A 21,009-nucleotide genomic window follows, 5' to 3' on the forward strand; every position below is an offset into this window, starting at 1 on the left:
ATTTTCCTGTTAGTCCGAGACTGTGCTGGACATTCGAGGCCAAAAAAAAAAAAAAAAAAATGGAACGCGCCAAGAAACGAGGTATTGATGACCCATATTATTGGAAAAATAAAAGTTTTTCCTTGTCAAGTTAAGGGAAAAAAGTGATTTATTGTGAAATTGCATTGCTCGTTAATAGTGTGCACATTGAAGATCTCGATACCAGCTTAGTTCGACACGTAAAACTTGTGGGCCATTAATGAGGGCTGAAATTGATCATAACGTAGTCTTTGAAAAGCGTACTCAATGTTTTCCCCTCCGTTTACACAACAGAAGCCTACCAAAAGTGTCAGCTTCTTTGATGATTCTGCACCCTTTGTCAAAACGTTCCTGTACGTATTGCTTGGAGTACTGGCTGGCTTGCTTCTCATTGGAACAGTGTGCGACATTGGTATCAAAGGGAAGGCTAAAATTAAAGATGACGTCGAGTTAGGCGAGTGTAAACTACTGTTCTACTTCTTCTTGCCTAACGACACCCTACCCTCGCTTCACGCTACAGAGGGCCTCATAGAAGCAAACCCATCACAAAGTCTTTTTGTGGAAAGTTTAAAAGCGGGAATACGAATGAGGTCTACTAAAGATAAGAAACATTTCCGACCCTTCGACGCTACCTACCTTCATACCCGCCTGGGCCCGGTTGTTCGAAAGCAGATTAACGCTAATCCACGATTACAAGTTGATCGAGGTTTTCAGCACGCTCGCTAAGAAGGTTCTCAAAAGTAATTGTAAACTAATGATAAAAAAAGTTTTCGTCAAAACTGAGGAACAAAAATCTTTTGGCAAAACGTCGTTCCTCAATAATTAAACCCGAATCAAAGTTCACGTTAACCCAGGATTAACTGAATCGGGCTTTGAACAACTGGGCCCAGGTATATATTTTGAAAAGGTGTTTCATTATATGGGAAAGCTGACTGGACTGCTTTTGTTGTTTGACAGTTCATATGGGTGACTTGAATAATGGATTTTCAATTCAAAGAGATGCTGTCCGAAGCGACCTTGAACTAACAAGAAAACTTCTCCGACAAGTACAAGAACACGTTGACAAGCTGGAAACCACAGTCTTTCAAATCTGTGAAAAGCTGGAAGCCAAAGAATTCGTAAACAAACAATAATCCTATCTCGACCGGGCATTTTTGGGTCTTTATTGGGCCCTGTCCGGGTTAAGGGGCGGGTGAGGGGAGGGGTGGAGTAGGGAAAGGAATTCCCCCACTTTGTTATGGAAATTAAACTTAGTAGTTGAAGAGTACGTGCAAAGATTTTTTTTTGTTTGAAGCCCGCAACAACAAATTAAAACCGCCAACTTGCATGTCTTGAGATCTCCAAGAGAAATTTATTACACTAGCTTCAACTATCACTTAAAACCGTAAGGCACTCATGAAAATTCGTATGGTTCTACAAATTTTACACACAAATGAGAACAAGATCCCACGTTTATTGACAACATTGACATATTGACAACATAATCAATGGGAAATTATACTGATATACAAACTAGACTATTTCGGAGGGTTCCTCCCCAATTGCAATAAAGGTTGAGATGAATTGCCATCTCGTTTCTCATGGCAAGATAACTTGTTACTTTAGCGCGGTGTCGGAAGCTCATCATAGTTTGAATATGCATCTAATAAAATGCTACATAAATATAAAGCGACAGAAAGGATAATGTAATGATGAAGAGAAGAGTTATCTTCTAATTTACAAACTGAGTACAGTTTATTTATTTATCAGCTGCCAGTTGCACTGTTAGAACAACGCACGAGAGGAACAAAACAAAACAAAACATGCGATATTCGTCAAGTGACATGTTTATATTTGTTCCGTGAAATTCAGGTTCGCTACCATGCGTGCACTCGTCTTGTACATTGATACATGTTTTCTCTCAGTTTTGTTTGTTGCGTGCGATGAAAGGTTAAGTACACTGATTGGATAATAAATTTCTTATTTAAATATGTTAGGTGTGCAACATCATTGTTACTGTTAACTAGTTGTTTGTACTTTGACCCGCCCTTTGGTTGGTTTTAGCCAGTGGACTGTAATTAATAGTAGCGCCAATTTAAAGATGCAATGTAGTTCTTAAAAAGCCATTATCTTATTATATCGTACGGAAAACATGGATGAGCGAACGCGCACTATTATTTTTTTTTTAATAGTGAGGTATACGTATCAGCTCTAATATAATACATCAGATGAATCTCGCATGTCTGCGATGGGCTAAGGGCGTAACGCGTCACGAAATGTCTTCCAATATTAACTCAAAGATGGTTATGGGATCATATTTACCAAGTGACAACCACCTGGTTATGTCGTTATTCACTTCAGTGCCAGAAATTACTGGAAAATGTCGAGATGGAAGAGCATTTCGCTGTTGAAACTGACAAGGACAAAACATTCTTGTCGAAAATGGTTGCGGAAATCCCTAGGATGGCAAGAAGAATGCTCTCGCTTTCTACCATCACACAACATACGCTTACAGCTAAAATGTGCAAAGGAAAATAAACAGCGTACGTTGGCTGTTCGTCGAAGCCCATAGTTTTCCTCGAGGTTTGTCCCAGACAACTACTCACTTTTTGTTACCTGGAATGTCCTAAGGCAAATGCCGGCCCATACTTTTACACTAATAAATGTGACTGTTGCTGTCTCCTACGAGTTACGCGAAATATATCGTGAACAAAATGCTCTTTTACCGGAGTTACCAATGCAATAACAAAGCTATTCCGCAAAAATAATTAAATCCTGTAATCCATGAACTCATAGCCAACTCAGTGTTAAGTGTTTCGTTAGCTACGACGTTGCGTCCCGGATAACGTGATTTTTCTAGCGTCTAAAGGAGTGCATGCGATTTTGACGAATTCGAAAAACTAAACAACATTGACTAAATTACACAATTAATTAGATTTATATATGTGGCATTGTGGCGTCGAAAGGTTTCACAATTTCGTCGAGTCGAAATCTCGTTTTAATTCTTTCACTTTTCACTTCTTCATAAATTTGTCGAATTTTACAATTGTTGTCAAAATTTTGTTAAACCTGCGCCTTATGCCACTGTACTTGTCGTCAAACAGATGTTAACGTTCTTCAAATTTGAAAAAATTCAAAGGAGTGCTGTTTCTGGACATATCTCCAAGTATGACTTCGTGTTTGTCCCATTTAAAATGCCGTTTCCATTTTTCGACGTTTGTTCTTCATTTTCTTAAACATTCGTTGCGCCAGTAATAACACTAACTCTAGCACTTCACAGCAGGTTAACACCGATATGCCGATCCACAAACCCAGCTGGCCACCAATGTCAGCTAACAAATTGACAGTCTGAATATTAAGAAAAAATATATATAATTTAATACAAATGCGAACATGACAAAGCTTGGTGGACAACTTTTAATTTCAATATTTGTCTAGATCTATATTGGTGTTCACCAGCCAGTTTTAAATTCATATGTAGCTTTACCCATACATGACCCTTCTCTTTTCACATGTCTTATTATGTTTGTGAAATATAGTATTTTTGTGAAGGGTAGAGTATTTCAATAGCTTATCCTCCATTTATGAATAAAATGCGTTTCTTAAAAAAAATTGGGCAATGAAAATATTTTCATAATGTTCTACTATGTTGTCATTCATTGAATGTTATGATTCTAAATCCTCAAAAATGAGATACTTGAATTATTGTGGAGCATATGTATTATAGCTTGGTCAATTCATTCAAATTAATGCGAAAAATTAATAAATATAATAATGCAATTTAGGTTTGGAACCTTTACACGAAGTTAGGTTACACCGGTTGGAAAGCAATAGGTCAATTTTAAAGAAAGGTCAAGGTTCTCCACGCGATGAGCCAATCGGAATTCGTTCCATTTAAGGAGACGCCTCCTATTTCTCACCTCAAGCGAACCTCTCTCATACAAGCACAAAAAATAAATGGCACCTCAGATGCGAATGCTGTCTCAGAATACAGCCAACTAAAAATTTTCTCACCTTATAAGTCAGTTCCTCTTCTATTTCCCTGTAGTTTATGCTCTCGTACATTACTCGCACTTGGAGGAAATTTTTCCTACAAAAATTAATTGCATATGTGGAATCAATGTTCTGTTAATTCAAATTTTTATTGACAGTTTATAAATGGGATACAGAGAAAACGAACCGTTCAAACGTGATCTAAATCGTGCTACAATGCAGAAAAGGTTATGCACGGAGTCACACAAAGGTCATTTGCATGAGTTGACAACGCCATATGAAGTGGGAACTACCTGATAATTTCTCTACGGTGCCGTCTCGGACCCACCTTGTTCAGTTTTCTAAACAACAGCCAAAAACGTACAATTAAGGAAAAAAGTAAACGAATGCAAAACGAGCACTGGAATAATCTAAAATAGAGAAATATATGTAATCAAGGTGAATTTGTTGCGTGGTAAAATTTGGTAGCTTTACTTTTTAACGCTGGAAGCCTTTCCCAGCTCTCTATAAAGGGTTAAACTATGTGAAAATGTTTGCTCCTTGGATAACGACGAAGGAGAAGAAGGAGACACCTCTGAAGACACCTCTGAAGGTACCGGGTAACCTTAAACAGAGTTCTCAAAAGCTTTTTTCATCAACCATTGCAGTTACAGTTAATTACACCGGCAACATTTAATTTTAATTCTGAATAATTGAAATTTTACCCTAATTTCTAAATTGTTCACAGAAATATATATTAAACAATATTATTATTCCATGAGGGCAAGTTGAATATGAGATGATAGATAGCCAACGAGGCGAGCACCAAGTTGGCTATAATCATCTCAAAAGACAATCAAGAATTATTTCTAGATCTTGATGATTTTGCTTTGAAAAAAGTTTGAAGTTTGAAGTTTATTTGCCTTTCTTTCTAATATATTTACAATTAATTGAGTGGTTAATGTATGGCGAGGTGACCTCTAGAAACCACCAGGCTTATAGTTGAGGCCACCTCTTACCTAAAAAATATATGCTTATATAGTTTGTGCAACAAGTGTGCGGCTTTGCCAACGACCAGAATACAATTTAATGGTTGCCATTCTGCATGGTTTAATGCCTCATATACCATGGCCGCTAAGCCAATCAATTCCCTGGAATTGCATTATACAATGATACAGTTTTAAATAAATATTTATATATTTCTTGTAGGTATTCAACTGATGCGCAGATTTCTTCGGGATATTGAGCTACGCATGATGGACTTCCCTGATGAACATAAACAATTCCAGTGTTTACTTTCTGCCACTGGTACTCAAAATGGCACTCTTGGAGAAATGCTGAATGAAGAACAGAGTGAAACAATTGTTCCTTTGCCACCAGTCAAGAGGATTGCTTTAAATGATGATGACCATTCCAAACTTACAGAAATGTATAAAACTTTGCTTCCCAACTGTGAGGTAGTTTCTACTCAAAGACTCTGTGACAGCTTTTCAAGAGTTCAAATCAGTGGTGCAATATACAGATGTTCAAGGAACTATGGTATTTTAGCTAAATGGTTTAATCAGGAGTGTAGACCAGGAAGAGTTTGCAGATTCCTTACCCATGATGTGGTTGTAAAGCAAGGCCTAGGCAAAAGGCAGAAACTTACTTTTGTGCTCGCTGAGGTTGATTGGTTCAAGACCCATCCCGAAAGGAACTGGTTTCCGGACCCCCTTGAAGTATGGTGTACAGATTTTGAAAGTCATTCTGAAATGTCTTTCATTCCAGCTCAAAGAATTCACAGTCAATGTTTGACTGTTCAGTACAAAGTTAAATTTAATTATGGAAGAGAAAAGGTTGTTATTACCATTCCATTGATTGGAAGATTTATCTAATGAATTAAACACAGGCTTAATCTTCTTGAGAATTTTAGGAACTTAATGGATTACAGTCAAAAATTGAGTGGAGCAAATACTGAAAGGAACTGAAACTATAATTATTGGGAGAATATCGCAAAAAGCTAAGGTTAAGACTTTCCTTTTTAGGCATGTTTTTTGAATGTACTAATACTTGTTAGTAGTTTTTTTTGTTTTGTTTTTTTCATCATATTTTGTGTTCAGTTGTAGGGTTTATATAATTGTCCATGATGTCACAGACAGTTTAAAGGAGAGTACACTGTACATTGATATACATTAACAAATAAAGTGGCACTTACATTGTATAATTGTTATTCATTTCACTGATTGTATTTAACTTTTAGTACACCATCTCTTTGTTATAACAATAAGTACATGTGAGGTCAGAATATTTAGTGAAGTTATGAGGACTGATAAATTTCTCAAAGAGAGAAAGGTAAAATTTAAAAAATTGAAACAATCCTTGTAAGTTCATTTGGTCCTAACCTACATGTACATGTAGCCCTCCCAACAGTCAGTTTCTAAATTAATGCATTGATTACATGGAATGAATTATTTTGAGCCAAGTGGGACTTGCAAAAGAGTAATGGTTTAGTTGAGCTAACTCAACTAATGTAATATGAGCCAAGTAGGTCATCCAAACGAGACTACTTTAAAGAGAAAATCAGCAAAATCGTGTTTAAGATGACTTTTAATTCAGATTGGATTCAGCTGTACTTCTGACTTACGGTCAATTTGTCTATTAAAATCTTAACCGGCTGCCGGTCATATAGCCACAGCGATACGAGAAGTGTTCATATAAGCTTATATTTACGCTAGCGTTAAAAAGTGGCGTAAATTCATTTTTTTTGTCAGCGTTACACCAAGGGGTAAAAAGTATGTTACATCCTAACGGCGTCTTTACAGCACTTAATTAACCATTTCAGATGAGACGGGTAACGCAAATTAAAGAGAAATTGCCTTGTGGTCAGGGGCACCCAATGTCACGCCCCCGAGCCCCAGATCTCGCGTCTCTGCATGCACCCCCGGCCCGAGTATCCGTCCCACTTTTAGGTACAACCGCAAAAAAGGTTCGCAATGGGGAAATCATGATCATAGCCCCTGACGTTTTCGGAAAGGTCGTATTTGCTGTTTTTGTCAGTCAAATGCAACAAAAACAACATCTAGCATTTTCGGAAAGAAAAAAGTTCCTTAAAAGTTCATTCCAGCTATCATTTTATCAAATGAAGATTTTAATGCCTTGAATTTTCGGGTAATTAAAATCTCAGCAACGGAATCCGAATACATCAAATTCTTCTACCTAACGAAAACATCACTTTTAACAGACTTCAAACACCTTAAGGTACTTAAAAATGCCTTTCTACAGCTTTCGATCGGTTGATTTGGCTTGAGTAGTGCTTACCCTGTAAACGTCGGTCAAAACCGAATGACGGGAATTGGAATTTATGTAACTCTTGACAAAGCATGCTCATACGCTGGGCCGACAACATAACCAAAAAAGTACAATAACTCTTATGGTCGACAAACGAATACACGGTCGTGCTTAGGACTGCAATATGCCCATATTCGATAAGAATTTTCCAGGTGTACGTCACGGCTGTGCACGCCATGAACACTCTAGAAATCTTTTGCTTTGGCGTGAAACGTATACAATCGCACGCATATCGCACATACTTTGAATTCAGTCCAAATTTTGCTTCCAAGAGAATGCTATACACCCGACCTTCTGTCATAAAATTCTTTTATTTAAGGGTTTGCCATCATACTCTAGGAGTACGACAAATGTGAGGTATATTTAAACGAAAATCCACGAACGATTATGAACGGAGCGTATTCCACCATATTCAATACGAATATTCCAGGTGTACGTCACGTATTGTGTGCGTCTTGAATACTCTAGGATTCTATTGCGTCACAATCACGTATTCGAGTCTGGAATACACTAGAATATTTTTGCTTTCACGCAGTGTTTTGAAATTAATTATTTATTTTGTTAAGAGCAACTAGCTCGAAAATAATGTAACATCTAACTAAGTTAATCAATGGATTAACTAATTATAAACCTGAACTCCTTCCATTGCATAAGTACTTACTCAACAAAGGTTGTCAAGTTTGCTCGTTCCTTCTCATCGGCGGCATTCTCTTCAACGAGTTCATTGAAAAGTAAACCCTATGGATACAATGTTATCCTGACATTAACGTGTCCCTTTTTGGTAAACTACCTTATGCAAGAGCCTTTTCCTGCCAAAGCTGTTTAACCATGACCATATCACCAACAGATCTTTAAGTTTATTATGTGTTGTGAAAGTTCGTTTCGTTCGAGCTAAATCCAAAGTATTAAGGTAAAATGATAACTATTAATAACCTTTTTAAACTCGCTTGGACTTAAAAATGTAAGTGCAAAACAACTTCCAGAAGATTTTAGAATAAATGTGTGGAAATGGCGAACCTGTAAATGAATACTTGTGAGTAGAACATTACTTTCTAGTCACTTGTAAAAAGGCCGGAGAAAGTCATCTTAGCCTGCTGTGATAGCAGATGTGATAATAGCTAGCAGTTAAAAATGAGCCAAAGTGGTTCATGGGGGTATTGGTATGCAGACCTTTTTGGAATTGTCACGTTGTATATAACCTCCAAATATATCTATGGTATCGATTTATTTGAAAGCGTTGGGCTTTTTTTCTTTGTCACTAAAACTTTGACAAGGAGGAAGAATTCTTTTACATTACTGGTGACTGTCACCACCTTAACAAAGGCACTATTCGTTCGTTTCGGTGGAGACCTTGGTCGCCGGGAAAATTCAGACTAAATAGTGACCTAAAAAATGAATTTTCTCAGGTAAAATGTCTCGTCAAACTTCCCTAGCGCGGGAGATCTAATTGCAAAATAAGGGTAGCTATTTTGTTTTTTTCGGAAAGCTAACAATAGTTCAGAAATTCGAAGAATAAGATTCCTTTCCTAAGACCCTTACAGAGTTACACTGATTTTGCGAAAGAAACAAAACAAAACAAAACCAAAACCAAAACCAAAACCAAAACCAAAACAAACTTTAGATTACAAACTTAAGCTTTTTTGAGAATTCGCAAACAATCTGGGCTGACAAAGAAAAACATTTTAACTTTTCTTTTTTAAAAGTCTTGTTGGGTGCCACTGATAGTAATTTTAATAACAGCAATACAGTAAAAACAATAAAATTAACAATTTTACAGGCAGTTGCAAGCCTTTACTTACCTGTTGATAGTTGGAGGGCCATTTTGTTAAGTCCATGTTGGTGTGGTATCTAATTTGGCTAAAAAATGAGAGAAAGAACACATCGTTAGTTAAAGATCAAAGTCCTTCTAACTAGGGAAAAGGAAACTTGGATGATAAATAGTACGTTTAAAGGTGTTTCCTTTGAGGTCCGCTACGGACAGCGATGGCGTCATGACGAGAGAATTACGTCATGATTGACATCTTGGAAATCTTGGGTTTCTGGATTTCTCGAAAACTTCAGAACACAAGCAAAGTTGACCGAAATGCAACTAAAACCTTTGGAAACCAAAATGCACTTGAACAGATCAAGATATGTTCTATTCAAAGAATTGATTTCTTTCCTCTCATTGTTCTGGAATTATTTTGTAGCTGAGTTCAAATCTTATTTCCCTATTATTAAGAAAAGAGGTAAAAACCACCATGACACTTCCCCTTTAATATTTCTTAAACTTTCACCTGCAGGGACGTGGACACTTGGTATCACATTTCGAGCCTTGCAGGTCGAACATGTCCATTAAGTCGTCCAGACATTTTTCTAGACAAGCAGAAACAAAAGCGATGGAAGTGGAATATATGAAATACATATATTGGAACTGCTGATGAAAAAAAAAAATGAATAATTGAATAACCCATGATGTTTATTCACTAATTGAGAGATAAAAATATCACTTATTTATCTAATCGATATCAAAAATATCTAAACCCTTTATCCTGGGCTTTTTCGTCCTTCGTGTGCATAGTGCACAATGTCCGGCATTCACTCTTACTGAATTAACTTCAAGAGCATCAATTTTAAGCCATGAAAATTCTTTTATGACCAAAACGGATTCCTTTAGTAATCTCAAAAGGGGACGATATTTTCATATGAATTACGCCATTAATCTCAGTTGCACAACTTCCATCTTGAAAATTGAAATTCTCGATTTTTCGAAAATCTAGTAAAGCCTTTCACTTTCAAGTTGGTAATGTGCAATCCTGATCCGAGTGTCATTCACTCAACCAAAAGCTGAAGGATTAGCATAACCATACAAGACTTCTTAGGAATCTGGACACAACGCAAGCACAGAAAAGACAAATGGTAAAACATTCATCAGCAGAAATCGGATTGACTGTGATGAACAATCAACCCTGTGTGTCTTACTTATTGACTGAAAGCCATAACAATTTGGTTTACGTTTGACGCAAAACGAACAGTTATCCAAATGAGCACTGCAACTCCCTTATAACCTTTAGAAGATGATATAGAGTACTATCTTTTATTTTCTTAAATAAAAACAGCTAAATACTCCCCGAAGGTTCCGTTTCCACATTTGACGCAAGGGTAGACCTTATCACGGTATCAAGAGTATTATGGGTAATCGAGCCAACATGGTAAAGATTATAAAGGTTTACATCAAAATTGTGACCAACCCTCCCCCGCCCCCTGCTCAAAAAAAAAATAATGCAAGAACACAGTTAAATATCATTAATGCTGGAGTTAACATTAACCAAGCATGGAAAGAGTAATTACAATATACACTTAATGCATTGTCCCGAGGAAACAGTTCGTTTTGTTTTATGCGATGAATTGTATCCCGGTCGGTATACATTTGTATTTGATCAAGGGCGCGTGACCAAGAATCAACCACTCACAGTGCTCGTTTTGTTGTGTGAAAGTCTAGGTATATAACAAGAGCCCTTCATCGCACATACGCAAGCAGTTCATTCGGAAGCATTGAAATACCATGAAGCTTTTGCTTCCACCCGCCTCTGTACTTCTTGTGAAACAACTCATTTTCATTTAATTTAAAAATGTTCTTTTCACACCTTGCGTGCGGTTCATCAAGGTGTCACAAACCAATCCAGATCTTTTTGCAAATCGCCTCTCTGCACAACCACAGCTTTGGATTTGAGAATCACCGATACATTTCCTCATGCAATCCTGCGAAATAAATTTTAACATATAATTAATATTTCCTATCAATGAAAAACCCTTGAAGGGAAGTTAGAAACTTTAAAGATCGTAACTTTCTAGCAGAGCTGTAGCAAAAATTTGGGACCTGTGTCACTGGAATGTGGGTCACTGCTTAGCAGAATTTACAGAGTTCCACAGGTCCAAATTCACATCTGTAGTGACACCTTTGTCAATAAAGACGTGATAACCAAAGCCTACTTGAGTACGACGAAATGGTCTTGACAAGAATAAGCTTTCTTGGGAATGAAAATATTTCACATCGCCTTAGATTTAATCGGTGGCCACTAGTAAAAATACCCACGGTTATTGACGTCACAGTACGTTTCAGCGACCATGCTGTCCTTTGTTTCTGCCAATGATCAAAATTGCAAGGCAAACTTATTGCGATGGTAACTTTGAACATTTTATGTAAAACGACCTGAAATAGACCTGGAAACTTATTTCTGTGGTTATCAACAAAAGAAAAGGCAGGCAGCTTTTAGCATCTTCGTTTAAATGGAAAGAACGGTTAATCACTAATTCATCTTTAATCGCCATAGATTCTGCATTGTACATTTATATAGCTTTCTTTTTACTAGAGTATCTCAGTCATTTTGGCTATTTTTGCACAATTTATTGTGATTTCCGAAGACAGCGGTTTTCGGGTTTAGTGGCATAATAATTTAGTTATTTTGTATAATGCCCTGTAGATGTCTTTTCTTATTCGGTATTGTTTGTAACATGTGGGGTTAGGAGTTACTAATGGTAAATTTGTGTTTCTATGTCATTGTACGAAACAACAAACATGAGTTGGTATAATGGGCTCGTATAAATAACGTGTGCGGAGAGATATACTAGCCTGGTGTATATTTTAACAAGATATACTGAAGGACTGCGTAATGATCGATGTACGACCGATTCCTTATTATTTAACGCATGGTAACGTAACACCGTCCAGATATGGACATTACGCGCTCAATCGTCTGTACAGAAAATATATTTTGCGATATACGTAATTTCAAGTGCTGGGGAGAAAAGTGTAAAAAAAGAAAAAAAAGAGACCACCACTAGCTTCAGTTTCTGTAATAGATATGATGCTTTGTTATGAATAGGTTGAAAAATCAAACAATTATCGATATTGCCTGATGTTAGTTAACTCAGCTATCAAGTCGCGATATTCCGTGTGATTCCACGGGGTAATTATTGATTATACAGGAGCTTATATATGCTGCTTCCTTAAGTTTTTGTTAAACGTCGACTCTATATACTGACTTCGGACGACGTAAAAAATATAGATAGCACTCAGACCATTTTTCCAACAGATGATAAACATAGAAGAAAGATATTCAGATCTTTTGAAACGTACCTTTTCTCTGTAATCAAATCTCCCATTCCCATCTTTCCTGCAGCTTCCGTTATTGAAACGATCCACCACCTTGATGATTTCCTACGAGTGTGAGCAGTTAAAAGAACTTAATTCATAACCTAATACCATCCTCTTTTAAACAACTTTAAGAAAACAGCTAAAAGATTTAGTATTTCAGTCAAAGTTTAGAATCACTGTAGATTCGTTTGCACTGTCCCTCTTTGCCCTTTGCCCTCGTAGCCTGTGAATAGGCTCTCAATTGGGACATAAGGCGAAGAAAACCGCGCTCCACCCGCCCGGCTTGCCGATTTTCCTTTTCGCCCTATACCCCACTTGGGAGCCTGTTCACGGGCTATTGCCCTAGTGGCTGCTCCGTACGCCAGTACGTATTTGGTCGCTGTGTGGTAAGACACATTTTTTTTTTACATTCAAGTCATCTCTAGTCATATAGAGAATTGCTTGTCGGCGGGTGCTTAAGGGTGTGGTGCTAGCGCATAGTACATCTTCCTATTTGCATAGGATTTCATCAGGCTCTCCACAAATTTTAAGCTTTCAGATTACAGGATAATTTATTGGCAGTGGTATTATTTCATTACGATGATGACAAATAACTAGCAGGTTATTCGGCTTGTCAGAATCGCTTCTAAGTTAGCTAATGTACTTTTATTTAATGTTACCTTTTGCACACTTATGGAAGTGGACATCCCTGGAGACAGACCGGAACCTTCGTCCTCTGGAAACACCTTAAAATCTTGGTCATGAACAACAATTCTTGCTCCAACAGTTGCCGTGAGCTTATGGATATATTTGGAAGACTCGAGAAAGAGAATGAGATCAAGTCCTGTCAGGGAAAATGGCACGATGTCAAAATTGCGCCTCACTTTTTAATTGTATCCTTTAAGGTAAAGTTCGTTTTGATTGTTAGTTGCAGGTTTTGTCTGCAAAACATTTAGTCTCTTGTATCGTGACAAAACGTTTTCTTGAGCAAGTAATTGAGAGAAAATGAGTGTAATTTTTGCTACTTTATTATTTTGAACTCAAAGCTATCAACTTCTCCATGAAAACTCAATAATATTCCTCAATGTGGTTGTAATTGGGAGTTTTTAACTGCAGATACTCTGAAATTTGATTTATAGAAAGTTAAAAGAAACAATGATTGCAAAATGTATAGGGATCACGTTTGAGTCTCGGTCATTAAATCGAGGCAAAAATATTAAAGTTTTTAGTCGTCAGCAAGATAAAAAGAACCAACCAAATAGTCATTATCAAAATTCCATAAAAGCTAGTGATAAGACTCGTCGGTTAAAGGGGCAGTGTCACCTATTTTGGTGTCAATTTGAATGACCAAAAAGTACATTGAAATCCAAAGAATTGTTAAAACAATGATTCAGTTCTGTTAACAAAAACACGACTGGTGCACAGGAAATAGTACATTATTTATGATTGGTTTCGGATGACTTGGATGGAAATATATTGCAACTTGAAAACTTAGCCATTTTTTCAAGTTCGTGCTGCGTATTTTAGAGAAGTTGCTTAAAACTGATTATAGTTAGTTCTTCCTCGGATAAATTCTTTGATATTTTCTTTCTGACGCTCTAAGAGCAATTTCATGTTAGCAAGATGGTTCTTGTCTAATACTTGAGCAGTTTTGACGAAAATACAGCAAAATCTTTGTGACAGTGTCCCTTTAAGGAGGTTCTATAGTATTTTCTGCAGACGAATAAACGCTACTTGGCAATTTGAAACACTTGAGGCATTTAAATAATATATCAGCACGAGAAAGACTGTTTTAATCGATTTCCCAACAAAGAGAAGTGGGTTGCAAAAACGAGGAGTCTTTTCTAACCCTTTAACCCCTAACTGATATTCTCCTATCTTGTCTTCACACTTTTTATATAAAATTTCAGGAAAGAAGTTATTAAAATATCAAGAAAATTGATCTTGGGTGACCATATCCTTAATTCTATCCTCAAGGGTTGAATAAGCATTAATATTACAAGGAGAAATTTGATGCTTATCACTGGTAGGGCTTTTAAATTTCAAAGAGCTAAACCTTCTTCCAGCTGTTTTGATATCGTATGAAACGCTTCTTTAAGTCTTTGATGCAGCTTCTTAACCTATCAGTAATTAGTTAAGCAGCTCACTAAATTCTATGAAAATTAAGATCGCATTTCCAAACCCCCTTGAGGTAATGATTTCTTATTTTCTCATCGTGAATAATTAATAAATTTGTGATTTTTAGTAGTTTCTCACCTCCCGAGGGTCCAGCACTATGAGTCTTCAGGACTGTCTGATTATTATTGCTATCGTCTACTCCACCATTAAACTTAAAGCAATTTCCAAACTGCAAGTCCCAGAAAGTAGACCAATATTTGGAATAATTTCTGAAATATAAAAGAATAAAGAGATGATATCTGTCAATAAATAAAAATACTGAATGTGTTGATTTACTTAGAAAACGATTTGTTCCCGTAAAGATGATGAGACATCATCATTTGAACAAGAAAGTAGAGTAACTATAATGAAATTAACCACCCGGTGTGACAAAATATTTATATCAAGTCTACATTTTCAATTTACCGTGCCATCTGTCCCAGTACGCTAATCCAACATGGCGCTTTTTACTTTATTTATCTTAACTAAATAAAGGGACTCACGACATTTTCCCTAAAGTTCCATCATTTATTCCTTGATGGGCCAAAACTACCACCTGTTATCAGTTAATAAGCAACCATATGCCTAGCCATTGGCGAACACGTAATTGTCATTTTCTCAAAAAAAAAAATAGATTACCATAGCAACAGTATAACCTGAAATTTTAACTTTAAGTGGTTTTAACTAAAAAGAAGTTCGAACATGCTAATAGCAGTTCCCTAATAAAAGAGTTTTGTATTTGTTCCAATAATTCCTTTAAATAATGTTGTTATTTGTAGACAAACTGAAAAAATCAGGAAGCCTTGCTCGACATCGAAGTGAGAAAATGTTTCCCCTCACCTGCAATCGATACCCCTGAAATCACACCCAAACACGAAATCCTTAAATTGATGTCCCCTGCTAGGCAATTGGGTGAAGTTCGCTAGTGCAATTTGCCTCCAAATTAATTCCCGGAAAAGATATGCACGTCTTAATTCTTGATGTATTTTATCTGAATGATTATCTCTTGTTGGCCAATGTGATTGGTTCCGTGCAGTTACAGAGGTATTTCCTATAGGAGTTTGGACAGCACTGGTAGGCGTCGCGGTCGCGCCACCTAAAAAAAAAAAATTAAATACTTATTTTAGAAGTATCAAACACACATCCATTGGCTGACATGTTCTTATTCTTGATAAAAGTTAAAAGAAATCTTACGTTTGGCTCCAGGGTAATATACATTGCATTCCACCACATTGAGTTGCGCAGACGGGGAGACATAGCAATGTTTTGCTTTTAGTTTTGTCTCACCTTGCAACCAAGGGGACATGGGGACAAAGCGGTCAGAGAAGGGAAGAACACCATTACGGTGAAAGCCAAGTTCTAACGACTACCCCGCCCCCCCCCTCCCCTCCGGCGAAAAAGGTGAAAAGAGGTTCTTCAGTTGTAATTGGAAACTAGAAACGTCTTGATGTAGGCATGAACAGTAAGTTTTCTCATATGATCTTAAATAGTCTAAAATGAATTGAATGATAAGCGTACCTTTTTTATCGTCTTGTTCCTCTACCAATAACTGTTGTAGTGTCAAGTTAAATTTCACCAATATCTCTTTTTCCAAGTGGTCTCTTTTAATGGGGTTCTGATTACAAACTGTTACGGCTGGAAATCTCACCACCTATGTGAGAATATCAATGAACCAAAGAAAAAGATATTCATGACATGAACAACGAATGCGTTGACACATTGTCTAGGATGGCTCACAACGGTTTCCAGCATTTCCCTTCTGTCATAGTTTTGTCGACCACTATTACCAGCCTTTATCAATAGATACTACAACAATGGTATGAAACAAATACCTTAAAACCTTTTCAATCAATTTAAACTTCTACTCACAGTTGCTTGTTTCAAACTCGTCACAGTGGACACAGGGCGACTAAAGTAGTGAATGAATAAACCATGAACTTGATAGAAAAACATGCCAAAAGCACTTAGTATGAAGCAAGTCCAAATGAACTGGCTAAAACGTGTTTTGGCCTCAGCTAGCCTTCCAACGCCATGGGTAGTTGTGTAGCTGCAGAATTCCTTTATTATATCTTTCGTTCTTATTTCATCAGAAGTGGTATCCCCCATTATGTTAACGTGGCGTCCCTTGAATGCTAAGTTGGATTTCCAGGTGGTGTTGTAAAAGCTAGCTAAAAAAATTGAAGAAAGTAGTGTTTTTTTTTTTGCAATTTAAAGACTTTTATAATTAATAGATGCAACGATTACGATCACTTACTGCAAATTAAGATACAATCATGAAACAAATTAAACTACAGACTACCATACTGAAACAAATTGCAATGCTAGTTACAATACTAAAGCAAAATACACTGCTAATTACAACTGAATAGTAACAGTAAACTTCGCATTGATACACCCTTAAAATGTTATGCTAGTCACACGACTAATGTTAGCAAATTTAAGAATTAGCATTAACATTTCTACACTGCAACAAAGAAATAATGATGGGTTCATTTGAAGGAAAATTTCACTCTTTCAACAAATTGACGTGAAATCGTTGGGAATTTTTAGAACACAGAAATGCTTAGAAAATATGACTTTATTCCCAACAATTTAACGTCAAGCTGTTGAACGAGAGAACGTTTTTTACCACATTGTTGTTGACCAGGAGCTTGCTATGCTTTGCAACACTTGGTAAGGTTTGGAGCAAGAAAAACTGTTTTCACGTTAGTAACATTCCATGTATGTGATGAATTACCAACGTCATTCCGCATAGCTAGAGTGGTAAACATGTTTTCTCCTATTGTAAATTTGCATTATACACTTTGCTTCTTTCCGAATGGAACGACAGAGGCGACAGAGGGAGGAAAATGCAGGGAGCATACATGTGATGTCCATGGTCTTCTCATTGCTCAACGGCTTATGGTGCCTCTTTGAAGAATAGAGTGAATGAAACCAAGGTTTCCATTGGTAACGTGAAGGAATTAGACCGTCGCACCGTCGCAGACGAAAAGTGAGAGGTAATGCATAAAGTTAATATTCTGCCAAATAGCTCTTTTGGTTCTGTAGCCAGAATGATTGACAAAATTGGGCAATATTTCCGCACAGTCCCACACATTAATTATGGATACATTTTGCGACTTAAACTCTATTCATGCTCGTTCTTTGTGCAAGAGGGTTAATATGACAGTGATGCATGTCAAAAAAAAAAAAATGTATGAGGCTGTGCGGAAATATTTCCCAAAATTTTCTTAGTTTCGTAAACTGTTTATAGATTCAACGAAATTGTATGTATTGACTGGCCGTTTACTCTTTTGTTTAGGGCCAATTTTAGTTTCATTATCATAGCTACAATTAAAGAGGCTTGGGAAGGTTAATTTTTTCTGAAAATTTAAGCGTGATGTCCTCAATTGTTTTGAAAAAAAAGAAAACACGATTTAGCATACAATTAATGCATGGCGGGGCGGTAACTCTTGACACCGCGTCACACATTGCTTTGTGAATTTTACAGCTTTTGAAAGCTAATTTTCATCTGAGAGAAATACAACGACTACCAAGATTAAAACGTTCTTTAAGTTCACGGCTTCCATTTTTTTCCATTTTTTTTCCTGAAAATCGCTCAAATGCGTTGGAGAGTACTATAAAATTGATTTAAAGTAAACGTATTCCTTTGCCTTAACTACAAGAGCTATATCTGTGCCGGTTTTGTTTTCCTGAAGCTCATTTAGCCGTCTGCATCATAAACGCCTTTGGTCTTCGTGTTCATCATAGATGACATGGGGCGACTCAGTACTCTATCTAACTAAGTGATTCGTGGAAAGAGTTTTTGCCCTTAACTGAATTATTTAAACCTTTTTCCCTATCAAATAAAAACCCATAGCTTTTCCTACAGGTTCACGAGCCACATAAATTCAAACGGTGTCAACAGTAAATCATTTTTGTCTTAACGAATGCGCATAATACTCAAGTTCTTGAAATTGTAATATGCCAGTCGTTTCCCATAGAGAACGTATTGTACTGCGTTTGGACCCATATTGTCAATACAGCGTCTTAGACATAAGGATTGGTAAAGCAATGACGGTGAAGAAATGAAATTGGTGTTCGCATATGCTGTAATTTGAGTTTGTTTGTTTTTTTTTTTTTTTAACTTACCAGATTCTATTAACGTATTCAGCTGCCTTTGCATTCAGCGATATATTTAAATTTAACATTTTACAAAACGCTGCAATAATTCGAGGTCTTCTTTTGTGTAAGTGACTACATGTAGATCGACACGTTTTCATTTAATTTAATTTTTTAAGTTATGAGAGCTGTTAAAAATCAGTTTCAAAAAACAAATCTAAAATTATACCCCTTTAGATATTAAAGATCACTTTGAACAGAATTATTTTAAATTGAAAACAATGTTATCGTAGCTAGCACGTTTCAAGTGACATTCTTGTTATTTCTTAGTGCTTTCTTGTTAATGCTCACTTTAAGCTCAATCCTTCAGAGGCTACTGCAAAAGCCCTTTACGCTGACGATTTTCATTCGAATGTCATAAGAATTAATTTCTTTGAGACCATTACAAATTACCAGCCATTTTCGTTGTCATTTATATGATATTTAACAGTGACTGCTTTTGTGATCAGAGCAGAACGCTTGAGACGTGAGCATAAACTCGTCAAAGAAGCCTTAGTGGGTCATTCAAAGCAGCCTTTATGCCGACATTGCAAGCTGTTTTAACTGCAACCAAATGTCAACGAAACTGCTGCTAAATTAGAGGTAAAATCATTGAAAAATTACACAGTCATCCTGACATCTTCGGTAGCAACGCCGTAAAAACAGCGACCTAAGTCGCATTAAAATTGCTTATTTTAAATGATTTTTTGCAAACTTTACCCAAAGCCCTGAACTCTAGTGGTGACATTTTCCTTAAGTGTACATGTGTTCAAACTAACTGGTCCTTCCTTAACTACGTTGTTGAACATTTTTGAAATCTAAATTCATCTTTTTTTTGTTCAAACAAGCTAAAAATATTTTTTAAAACAAGATAGCGCACCGATAATGATCATTACTGTCATTATTTTTCAGCGACTGTCTTGAATAGTTCACGAGAAAAATAAACGTGTTGAAGTTGACCGGCAAGAAACTGAAGAAATATCTTGCGTGCATGCAAAATTTATGTTACATGCTTATCATAAGCGTTTTGTTGTCAGAAGATTATGGAGTCGTAGAGTTTCAGCATTTAAATCATTTGCGTAAAGTAATAATTTACTGACTTACTCGTGCGATTATTTGCCTTGGCTAAAGTTTAAAACCCCAACCCTGAGACCCAACCGAAACAAACTCGAGTTCACTAATCTGAGCATTTGCTCAAAAGTAGTTCATAACTTGATAAGGCTGGAAAAAGTAATTTTACCAACCGGTGTTCTTTCACTTAAGCTCAGGTACACTCTATTTAGATAGATTTCCGTTACATAACGATTATTCCAATACGTTAATCTTTTAAACAAGAGAGCAAACAACTAAAGACAAATAGGCTTGTTCACAAATGATAAACTCGTACCTTTTTCTCACATCAAAGTTGCGTCATAAAGCGTCTTGGGCTTGACTGCTGATGATTTTCATGGTTTTAAGAACGAGCTTAAAAATTATCCAAAGTAATGACGTGGCAAATTCCCCCTTTTTGGTTTTGTATTACTTTAAGTAAGGAACTGTTAATTATTAATAAGGATCCATTTCGATAAACATTTTAGAAGGAAAATTAACAATAATAACGTTCACTAATGCTACGGTAGAAAAACGCCAGAGATTTTTGAATGCGTTACTTCAGTTCTTTATAGCACTTATCCAAACAGCGGGAGATAAAGTAAAGTTAAGAATGGGTCCAACCTTTTTGTATCCCTGAATAAACCACCTGCTAAATATGGCGCCAAAGGTGACGACAGCTTGTTAGCCACGATTGGTTACCTTTTTATAGACGTGCCGATATCGATTTCCTTATAACTAAAGGTTTAGTTATACAAAGACAAGTAAGAATAAACGCATAAAACTGAACAACGTTTTGGGGTCGTCATGACGCCATTATCTAGTTCGAAGTGATAGAAATTAATGAAGTCAATGTCAGAAATAGTTCACAAAAAAAAATTAACATAATGTCTGAATATGTAATAGCACGTTAATAGTAATGGCGTCATGACGATCCCGAAACGTTGTACGGTTTTTTTCGTTTATCTTTACTTGTCTATGGATATCGATTTCAATAGGGAATAAAGCTCTCAAACCTCATGCAAAAGAAATTCAGGTATAAATTAAAGGCGGCTCGGCCGTTTTAATCTGGTTGTCAGTTCGGGGCTTTGTAAATGAATAATAACAAATTAATGGGAATTTCAGTGGTTTCCACAGAGTGGCTCTGCTTCTATCCACTGCTAAGTGAAAATTGGAAATAAACGGTTACAATATTTAAAGATGATACAATG

The 21,009-nt window shown here is 36.5% G+C and overlaps 1 protein-coding gene across 2 annotated transcripts in view; it reads right to left on the bottom strand.

Annotated features, from left to right (window-relative positions):
• Positions 1 to 2,725: 2,725 nt before the first annotated feature.
• The window catches only part of LOC146469422 (epithelial sodium channel subunit alpha-like), a 40,061-nt gene continuing 21,777 nt past the window's right edge, over positions 2,726 to 21,009 (bottom strand). Inside the window, exons 3-12 of one of the 2 annotated variants that reach the window (XM_085123471.1) lie at positions 15,410 to 15,665; positions 14,669 to 14,799; positions 13,093 to 13,256; positions 12,416 to 12,496; positions 10,923 to 11,037; positions 9,573 to 9,651; positions 9,096 to 9,153; positions 7,958 to 8,034; positions 4,012 to 4,087; positions 2,726 to 3,345 (exon numbers count right to left, since the gene is read on the bottom strand). In XM_085123471.1, coding sequence (XP_084979597.1) covers positions 3,187 to 3,345; positions 4,012 to 4,087; positions 7,958 to 8,034; positions 9,096 to 9,153; positions 9,573 to 9,651; positions 10,923 to 11,037; positions 12,416 to 12,496; positions 13,093 to 13,256; positions 14,669 to 14,799; positions 15,410 to 15,665 — 1,196 coding nt within the window. In that variant the 3' untranslated portion in view covers positions 2,726 to 3,186. The remainder of the gene's footprint in view (positions 3,346 to 4,011; positions 4,088 to 7,957; positions 8,035 to 9,095; positions 9,154 to 9,572; positions 9,652 to 10,922; positions 11,038 to 12,415; positions 12,497 to 13,092; positions 13,257 to 14,668; positions 14,800 to 15,409; positions 15,666 to 21,009) is intronic. The other variant, XM_085123473.1, reaches the window with a different exon arrangement.

The sequence above is a fragment of the Pavona decussata genome, unplaced genomic scaffold (genome assembly GCF_977016875.1).
Source record: "Pavona decussata unplaced genomic scaffold, jaPavDecu1.1 SCAFFOLD_124, whole genome shotgun sequence".
NCBI classification, from domain to species: Eukaryota; Metazoa; Cnidaria; class Anthozoa; order Scleractinia; family Agariciidae; genus Pavona; species Pavona decussata.